The sequence below is a fragment of the Schistocerca americana genome, chromosome 4 (assembly GCF_021461395.2).
Source record: "Schistocerca americana isolate TAMUIC-IGC-003095 chromosome 4, iqSchAmer2.1, whole genome shotgun sequence".
Taxonomy (NCBI): Eukaryota; Metazoa; Arthropoda; class Insecta; order Orthoptera; family Acrididae; genus Schistocerca; species Schistocerca americana.
Window position 1 is genome coordinate 147,839,143 of NC_060122.1, and position 10,387 is coordinate 147,849,529.

Sequence of the window (10,387 nt, forward strand, 5' to 3'; positions counted from 1 at the left end):
ATGACCTCACTGTCTGGTCTCCTTCAAAATGGTTCAAATGGTTCTGAGCACTATGGGACTTAACATCTTAGGTCATCAGTCCCCTAAAACTTAGAACTACTTAAACCTACCTAACCTAAGGACATCACACACATCCATGCCCGAGGCAGGATTCGAATCTGCGACCGTAGCAGTCGCACGGTTCCGGACTGAGCGCCTAGAACCACGAGACCACTCTCCTCCCCCCCCCCCCCACCCCAAAAAAAAAAAAACTTGAGAAACTATTCTGTGGCATAGTTGCCTTCGATACCACAGTTATGTCTTCCTTTTTTCCCTCACAAAACTGTGCTCCAAATTTACCTTATCTTGGCTGTTTTTCTGATCTCGCCCCTTATATTTTTGGGAAGTTTATTTTTATAGACAACTGCTGATCTAATGCAGAGCTAGCGAAATGCCGCTATACAGCATGGTTAGCGAAGAGAGTAGAAATGTAACGCAAGAAGTGATGAGTCAGGTGAGGCGAGGCGTCAGACTGAACAGTGTTTTGGAGGTGATGAAGCGCCGATGCAAGTCGCAAGGGTGGACACCCACCCAGACGGAGCGTCGTCATAGTTGCAGAAGTGGCGGCGAGACAGGTCTGCCAGCAGATCGGCGCCGCGCATGCGCGCAGCCAGCGCCTCCAGTTCCCGCCTCCAGTGCGGGCGGCGTGGAGGGGGGGCAGCGGACGGGGAAACCGCAGGCATGAATGAAAGAGGCTGCAGGGAGGGGCGGGCGCGCGCCCTGCGTCACGGCGCTACTCGGAAATCAACGTTGCATCTATAAAAGCCTTCAGCTCGGAGGCTCGGCAGTCAATCCGAGAGCCGGCGGCTCAGCGACAGCACACCACACGAGATGACGCGGCACGTGCAATCTGACGGGCGCCCCCGACACAGCGCCGCCGCCGCCGCCTCCGCAGCACGCGTCACGGTGAAAGCAGATAAAGGTAGGCACCGATCGCGAGACGGCAGTCAGCTGGCGACCGCCGGCCCGCGAGGTCGCGGCCGCCGTCGCGTTCGACGCTAGGCTACACCACTGTGCGACGAGCTACCGTGTGTCGTGTGGGGGCGGGGAGGGGGGCGCGTGTGCAAGTGAACGCCGGAGGACGCCCGGTGAGTGTCAACCACAGACCGTCGCTGTGCGGTGATTAGTCCGCTGCGTGCGCCTTTCACCTCACAACGCGGACTGCTCGGGAGTCTGACATCCCGACGACAGTGGACCGCTCGTTCGGAAACCTGTGCAGTGCTGTTGTATCTTCGCTGTCTGTGTTTACGTGTAACATTGCGTGACCGCGAGAGGAAATGTTAGCTCTTTTTTCTCTTAAATGCGCCAGTAACTGAACAAATTATAGCCGCTGTTTACTTTCGAAAGAAATTTCGTCGCCAGGTACGTTTAATTCGTGAGGTCTAACATTGTTGTATGCTAGTTTTCGCGACTGATTTCTGTCAAACTGTGGTCGCGTCTACTTGGCATCGGTACATGGCACACACGTCGGTTACTCAGCCCATTAAGGACCGGAAGCAGAATGCTGAGCGTAGCAGACGTTAATCTCTCTGAACTAGGGGAAAGTGAGCTATTATTTTAATACCACACGTGGATCTGGGCTGTCCGTTTGAGCTTAATCAGACCGTAGTTGACACTAAATAGTCGTTTGGAAAAGGATTACCTTCTTCATTCTAGGTGTATTTTCATGTAGTAGCGGACCATGTTATAAGCTCGTGTTTGTCGTACGATGGAGGGAAACATTCTTTAACTGGTATCTGATTTCAGATTTATCCGTATTAATCGACGTGCTTCGCAACTTGCATTAATTATTAGAAACACTGATGGTGAAATTGTATTTCCGCTGGTGATTTATCCTGTTCACTCGTGTTTTGCTGACTTTCTTTTGTTGTCATGCGAATGTTGGCGCTGGTGTTTATATACACGTATGTGAAAATATAGCAACCGTGACGTTTTATGCCAGTGCTTCAGTGTATAGTGAGCTACGAAGCCCTCTGTGCTGCCATAATTCACTCGGCGATATTCAGTAGCGAGGCTTGTGACTTTGAGGAATGTTGGCATTACCCTTCGCTCTGTAGAAAGCTAAGCTGTATGGGTCCTGGAGTTCGACTATGTTGTGGATTTTTTTTGTTTTCGTTTTTGGCGCAGTGGTTTCGTACATAACGCAGCGTGTTAGCTCTTTGGTGTTCAGTCCTCGTGGACGTCGTGAGTGGTACTATATTTAGCGCATATTATGTCGTATATGGCAATTTACTATTTCTTTTTACAGTGCTTATATCTGTCATTTAGATAAGCGCTATCGTAATATTCATTGCGTTATGTCACAGTAAATGTAACTGCTAACAACAAAATTTGCAAATCATGAGAGAGAGGGAGTATTTGTTGACTTTAGAGTCTTGCTGCGTAATTTAGCACTGGGTACGGAGCACGGAGCGCATAATAATTCATGAGACATCAGATAGAAAACTACATTTCTAAACAAGTGTTTGTGGAATAAAAATGATTACTTAGGGTTGAAAAACAATTACGATGTAAACACCACCTGCAGCACAGTAAACTATGTTTACAAAGCACACTACCGAAATAGTGCTCAAGGTCTTCCGCAAAACAGTGAATTTTGTGTTTGTGATTAAACTACACAGTAGTGTTGTTAACGTCCCGTCAGTGCTGTACCGAAAACAAAGAAAGATAAATTACTGTGTATGTGTGTATGGATGAAAATTTTGTCGAGTCCAGATTTTTAGTAGGCTTCCCGAATTTTTTGTACAATTTTGAAAACTTCCAAGTTTTTCTAAAAAGATGGCGTGGCACACAGTGAGTGCTCTGCACCCACCCGTGCAATGTTTTCCGTGCACTGTGGACGTGTGAGTGAGAGTGGGCTGTCTTGTCCGCAGAGACCCTGAGGAGGTGCCGGTCAGCGCTGGCGGTGCTCCTGGTGGCAGCAGCGGCGCTGCTACCCGCCGCCCACGCCGCCCCCGCTGCCGCCCCCACCGCCCACAAGGCGGACGACTGGATCGACCCCTGCGGCATATACAGGGACGCCCCCGGCGTCCTCAACATGAAGAACGTCAAGAAGGTGCTCAGGGTGTTCCGGAATTACCTCCACGGCACCTTCAACAGCGTGAAAAAGGAGTGGGATCGAGCCAGCAGCGTCTACCAAGGGGTGAGTACCCGCTCCTGTCGCATACCCAATCTCTCCACCCTGAATACAGGCCGTTCGCATCCTAACCCGATTCAGTCCGCTGCCTCAGTGTCTTCCACGTAAGACGACAAGCAACATCATCTTGAGGTGAAAGCTCACTTATTTCGTCCAAGTTAGCTTCAACGAATAAATATGTTCTGAAAGGATTCTGACATGCGCAAACACAAATCTCATATTTTTTCACCCGTGAGTGGCTTCCCTTCGTTTTTCTTAGTACCAAATACTATTATTAGATGTAATGCAGCTGTCACCTCCAATATAGCTGGTATTTAGGTACAGTTGTCACCGCAACATTTATGGTTTCCACTCTGTGAAATATAATTGCAAACACACGCTAAATTACTGTTTACACAACACCGAATTCAATACTTCGTAAATATTGATCTAGTGTCTATTTGAGCGTACAGTGACCTTCCACATATGACTGGCTTTGCTGCATGCATTAAGGATGAAACCACATTATTCTGAGCAGTTTACGCTGATAACCTCGCCGTTGAGCACCCACAAAGTCTTGATAAGTTTTTACATTTTTTTGAGCCATTTCCTTATTTTAGCTTAGAAACAACAAGAAAATTTCTCGAGTATTTCTATTATTATTTATTCCACTTAGAAATGTACTATCGCAGTGTCATCAACCTCTAAGTGGCAGCCTTCCATCTGGATGTATTACAAGCTAATTCCCTCATCGCGGTATACTTACTGATTCCCGCATTCTTTATGGCTTGTTTTCAAAAGCCCAGCCATGATCTTCCTAGTGTCGTCTTTCCTTGTATTGCTCATTCAACGATGTTTACAAGGAACTGGTTCTAGCGTATTTTCTGGCTTCCCATCCGAGTCGTCTTCGCTTGAATATTTTCATTAACACTATTTCCTCACCAATTCATTGCTAAACGACCTATATGATGGCACCATCCGTCCACTTCATCTTTAAGAGGCGTCTCGAACGGCATACATCGAACGTTTGAAGAGAATTTATTGATTCCACAGTACAAACTCCACTGAAGTGTAAAAAACAACTGTCAAGTAAAGTTATAAAAATGTCTATTCATCAGTCGCCTGTTTGTCCCGCAGTCATGAAAAAGAAAAATTGTCTGCTATCGTCTAGAAGAGTGCATCCGAAGCGAGAACCGATACTGCAGTATACATTTTGAATTAATTACAGTTTGCTGGAAGAGTGTCCTGCCCAACCCCATACGTTACTTAACTTAACCAGAATTTACTAAAAAAAAAAAAAATCCTTCTAACGTTCCTTCTTCTTTTGCAGCTGAAAGAAATTGAAATGGACATGGAGTGGCTTCCAAGGAACCAGTACAACCACTACAAGGACACCATCCAAGGGCTGACACTTCCCGAAAAGGTAAGATCACGACATCACAATTTCCTCCTAACTACGACAACAAATACATTAACACTCGGTTAGTCGCGCTCGATCTCCGAGGTCCACACTTTACCAGAGACTTCATTTTCGTGTACATGTCATCAAAACGTTAGTAGACTAACTCTATTTATAGTTCCTAGCTCTCAGATTCATGGGAAGTGAAACAACTGATGAAGCACTTCCAATCAAAACGTTTCCTTTTTTAAAATTTCTGTTCATTAGCTTTTCTTTTTACAAAATTATCCATTTTTCTCATTGGGATGTCTCAGATGTATAGCGACGATCCATGTCCCTTTTAGGAGTGCGCCTAATCGAGTGTTAAGGCATTGGGCAAAGAACCAACTGCATATCCAATGTGGCGACCGAACTAACAGCCATGTCCTCGTCTGTTTACAGCCGGCCCACGTCCTACAGCACGTGCACGACGGCGTTCAGAAGTACCTGGCCACCGTGGCGTGGCTGCAAAGGGACGAAGCCAGCAGCCTGCTACTGCACAAGGACCTCGCCACGCGCGCCCACTTCCTCTCCGAGATACGCAGCAAGCTCAAAAGTGTGAGTTTCTAATCAATATCTCTCTCTCTCTCTCTCTCTCTCTCTCTCTCTCTCTAGGGCTCTTGAAAACCGAATCTGTGGACGTCGTCTTCCACTTACCCTACGCTCTAAATACGAAAGAGCATTTAATTAGTTGCAAAGCTTGGTCAGTAAAACTCAGCCAGAAATCGTTAAAAGCAACCCAATGCTGGCACAAGACTTACAATACACGTTGTCTATCCGTTATTGATTTTCGTTGTGTAACTGATCGGATGGAATTCAAGCACATTATGAGGTGAAAACGTCACACTTATATTTATATACTTTTACGTTTGCACTGCAATAATCCCAATATAATAGAGTAAGATAGTTTAATATGGGTAAACATGAAACTTTATCTCGTGATAAATGAGTGTCATTCATACACACGTAAATAATCGAGACATTTCGTAGTAGGAACTGTATACAAGAAATCAGTTACAAGGCAAAATATTGATTTCGCAACTTTACCATTCGGTAAACAGTACGGATCTGTATGCAGTTTGTAAACCTGAAAAGAACATGCCTAGGCCTCATTTTTAAGCAGTAACAACCAGCGAAACAATTACGTAAATATTAGTCACATATTAATTAATAACTCGAAAGTAGTGGCGTGTTGCCAGCGTATATATATATGAACCCCTTGTGTAATCTGAAACAACGTCAATATATATTTATTAGGAAGTATGCATATCTTGGAGTATAACAAACCAAATAATTAGCATACAGTGGAAAATTAGGACGACAGATCGTCTGTGAAGTGGGACGTGACCCATTCATTACCTCACAACGTATTTCGACAACAGTCTTCGGTGAAAGAACCATATGTAGGAGACTATCCAACAAATAGATTTTCCTTTACGATATATACATGTTCATTCAAGTCATTGTAGATGTCTTTACACTGTATACATAATAGTTTAAGTAACTAGAGATGCAGTAGAAATCATTTCTGTACGTAATCTTATTCGTCTTAGTGTCAATAAAATTTTTCAGGATATGTGACTGCATTGTCAACGTATAAAATTCTCCGACATTTCGGCCGCTGTAGCAAATGGCCTTCCTCAGGTTGTTTTCTTGAGTAAGCAAACCACTTTGAGTGGCCGAAACGTCGGAGAATTTAATTTATTAACAATGCAGTTACGCACCCTGAAAAATTTTATTGACAGTAACAGCGGCTGTAGAAGCCTACGATTACTATTTAACTCAGTTGGCATTTGACAGCTCTCGCTACAAATACACCACTGGAAACTTTCCATGATTGGCTCCCTCTTTGTTGCTACTTCCGCTGTGCAAAGCATTGCTTCTGACGTCTCAACTACTAAACATTTCGGGAAGCAAAAATTTCGCTTATCTCAAGGAACAGCATGACTCCAACCTTATTTATAGTTGAGAACAGATTTTTCACGTGCTTTGAGACATGTCAGAGGTCTTTACCACACGTGAATTTCAGGATTATTACGTATATTTTTTGTGGGAGATAGTGACTTTAATACTTCATACATCTACGAGTTGAACGTTACATAAAAAAGAAAGCAACACCGTTTTTTGAAGCTGCTAACAGACGTGGTATGATATGAAATTTTGGAAAGATGCATTGCTGAGCGAGGTATTGTTGCATTCACGAAAAATATCTAATTTATATGAACTGAGTTTCAGAGATATAATGTGATAAATTTGAAACTGCTTCTCAGCCTGGAACTTAGCATCGGTTCAAAAGAAAAAGAATTTCGAGGACAGATTTTCAACCTGCTTTAGACGGTATAGAGATATACCGGGTGATCAAAAAGTCAGTACAAATTTGAAAACTGAATAAATCACGGAATAAAATAGATAGAGAGGTACAAATTGACACACATCCTTGGAATGACATGGGGTTTTATTAGAACCAAAAAATACAAAAGTTCAAAAATGTCCGACATATGGCGCTTCAATTGATCAGAATAGCAATAATTAGCAGAACAAAGTAAGACAAAGCAAAGATGATGTTCTTTACACGAAATGCTCCATATGTCCACCATCATTCCTCAACAATAGCTGTAGTCGGGGAATAATGTTGTGAACAGCACTGTAAAGCACGTCCGGAGTTATGGTGAGGCATTAGCGTCGGATGTAGTCTTTCAGCATCCCTAGAGATGTCGGTAGATCAGGATACACTTGCGACTTCAGGTAACCCCAAAGCCAATAATCGCACAGTCCAAGGTCTGGGGACGTTGGAGGCCAAGCATGACGAAAGTGGCGGCTAAGCATACGATCGTCACCAAACGACGTGGGCAAGAGATCTTTCACGCGTTTTTTGGGTTCTAATAAAACCCCATGTCATTCCAAGCATGTGTGTCAATTTGTACCTCTCTATCTACATTATTCAGTGATTTATTCAGTTTTCAAATTTATACTGACTTTTTGATCACCCGGTACAATAACATGCGTAAGTTTCCTAAATGTCATATTTTTCACAACGTTTTGGTAGGAGATACAAACTTTAAAGCGATTTTCTATCACTGCAGAGAGACCAAGCAATACTTCTTGCGACAATGTCGCAAGTGGAAACGTCAAACGCCAACTGATTTAAATATGGATCTACGTTCAGCAACTGGTAGAATAATGAAGTATTTAACGTAGCTGAGGCGTGGTCCCTGGAAAATTGGTTTCCTCAGTCGCTTGTTGGTGGTTGATTGTTCTACACGTACCACGAGCAGGGATTTATTGGTGCCACCTCTTGTGGCCGTCGAAATTATTAGTAGTGAACACTCGTCCAGCTGTTCCCTGTTGTGACGTGCGGCCGGCTCTCTCGTTGCAGTTGCAGTGCGCGGCGCAGAAGGCGATCGTGGACAGCAAGGTGCGGCTGCAGGTGCAGCGGCCGCAGCTGGAGGAGGTGGTGGACGCGGAGCGCCACCGGCAGCCGTCGCAGGGCACGCCGCAGCTGCTGCTGCGCGACCGCACCTACCTCGCCCTCCTCAAGGCCTTCCTGGCCGACTGGCAGAAGGTGGTCAGCGAGCTGCTCAAGGAGGTGACGCGCGACCTCAAGAAGAAGAGCAAGCAGCAGAAGAAGGACGCGACCCGCGGCGTCAAGAGCAAGAACACGACGGCCGCCCCCCGCCGCCAGCGCCACAAGAAGCGGAAGGACCAGCAGCGGCGCCAGCAGGCGTAGCGCCGGCCCCCGCGGCCGCCGCCGCCGCGCCGCCCCCACGACTGAAGCCGCCCCGCGGCTCGCTCCTGGCTGTGATACAGAATCTCCCCTTCTCGCCGCTCTCTGCAGCGCGCCTGTCCTGTCGTACCGCAGTATTAGCTTTAGGGCAATCATCCTCCACCAGTCATCTTATTTATTGTCCACACGTACCCATTATTTATAACTATTTATTATTTATTTATTTATTTATAATTTATTCGCTCGTCCTCACGCGTATCTCGCATTGTGTTTTATATTTCGTACATTCCAATACAAAAGAATTAAACTTTTTACTTTTATAGAAAAAATGGCTATGTTTTCTTACAATAACGAGTATATCTATCTCTCCTCAACCTGAAGACCTTTCCTTCCACATCCACGACACTACCAACTGGAAGGAGAGGAGTGCAAGAGTTGCTACTGGAAAATGTACCAATAGTTACGATTGCCTTCACAATTTCAAACAGTTTAGACCAGTCAAGTTCTTCAAAAGCTTTCTCTAAACATACATTACTATAAATGGAGAGTTCATACTTTCTTTGATATTCTGAAGCTAGAAGGGATTAAATACAGAGAGCAAAAGGCTATTTACAACTTTCACAGAAACCACACTACAGTTATTAGAATCGGAGGACATGAAATGAATGCAGTGTTTCAGAAGAAAGTGAGACTGGGTTCTATCTTATCCCTGAAGTTATTCAGTATCTACATTGAGGAAACTGTGAAGGAACCCAAGAACAAATTTGCCAGTTTAATTAACATTCAGCGAAAAGAAAAAAGTGTTCAAATGTGTGTGGAAACTTATGGGACTTAACTGCTAAGGTCATCAGTCCCTAAGCTTACACACTACTTAACCTAAATTATCCTAAGGGCAAACACACTCACCCATGCCCGACGGAGGACTCGAACTTCCGCCGGGACTAGCCGCACAGTCCATGACTGCAGCGCCTTAGACCGCTCGGCTAATCCAGTGCGGCCAGGGAAAAGAAATAAAAATTTTATAGTTTGCCGATAACATTATAATTCTGTCAGAGATGGCAAACAACTTGTAAGAATGGCTGAACAGAAGGGATAGTATCTTGAAAGGAGGTTATAAGACGAATGTCAATAGGAATAATGGAATGTAGTCGAGTTAGATCAGGGAATCCTGAAGGAATTAGATTAGGAAATGACACACTAAAAGTAGGACATGAGTTTTGGTGTTTGGACAGTAAAATAACTGGTAACGGCCGAAGTAGACATAACGTAAAACGCAGGCTGACTATAGCACGAAATTGATTTCTGAAATAGACGAATTTCTTAACATTCAGTATAAATTTAAGTGTTAGGAAGTCTTTTCTGAAGGTATTTGTCTGGGCTGTAGCGTGTGTCGAAGATAAACGTAGACGACAAGCAGTTCACACAAGATGATAATAGAAGCTCTTGAAATTGGCGCTACAGATGAGTGCTGTAGGTTAGATGGGTAAATCGAGAACTTATGAAGAGGTCCTCAATCAAATGTGGGGAATAAAGAAATTAATCGCACATCTCGACTAAAAGAAGGGATCGGCTGATAGGACACATCCTCGTTGGGTGGTAAAAATTGTGGAGAGAGACCAACAGACGAATATAGTAAGCAGGGTCATATGGATGTAGGTCGCGGTAGATATTAAGAGATACAGTGTTTTCCACGGGGTAGAGTGGCGTGTAGTACAGTCTTCAAATTGAAAACTACATTGGAACACGTTTTTGCAGACACAGAGTAGCGCATCAAACCAGTCTTCAAACTGAAGACTACAACAACGCTTGTTTTAGTTTCAAACAAAATCACAATTGTAAAATACAACTACAATGTATCGTTGTACCTAAGAAATACGAAACTGGCTGTATGCGCAAACTGAAAAAAAGCACAAAAAAACGACTGATTTATTTTAACGACTACTACAATGTGTAACGTCTTTGACTGTTGTATTAATCTGTGGAAAAGTGTGGGTGATTGGAGTGATGAACTAAGGACTCTTGTTGATCTAGACGTTGACTAGTACGGACGTTTTAGGAATTTGAGAAGAGA

The 10,387-nt window shown here is 44.2% G+C and overlaps 1 protein-coding gene across 1 annotated transcript; it reads left to right on the forward strand.

The window, feature by feature from the left end:
• The first annotated feature begins 846 nt into the window (after positions 1-846).
• LOC124613310 lies at positions 847-8,319 on the forward strand. The gene is made up of 5 exons (XM_047142006.1): positions 847-961; positions 2,913-3,181; positions 4,485-4,577; positions 4,995-5,150; positions 7,969-8,319. The coding sequence occupies exons 1-5, from the start codon at positions 871-873 to the stop codon at positions 8,317-8,319; spliced, it is 960 nt and encodes a 319-aa protein (XP_046997962.1). The 5' UTR covers positions 847-870.
• The last annotated feature ends 2,068 nt before the right edge of the window (positions 8,320-10,387 follow it).

Excerpts from the sequence above, each read along its gene's own strand:
- LOC124613310 (XM_047142006.1), top strand. The coding sequence starts at position 871 with ATGACGCGGCACGTGCAATCTGACGGGCGCCCCCGACACAGCGCCGCC. Across the intron at positions 4,578-4,994 it reads GGCTGACACTTCCCGAAAAG|CCGGCCCACGTCCTACAGCA; the intron begins GTAAGATCACGA and ends GTCTGTTTACAG. Across the intron at positions 5,151-7,968 it reads TACGCAGCAAGCTCAAAAGT|TTGCAGTGCGCGGCGCAGAA; the intron begins GTGAGTTTCTAA and ends CTCTCGTTGCAG.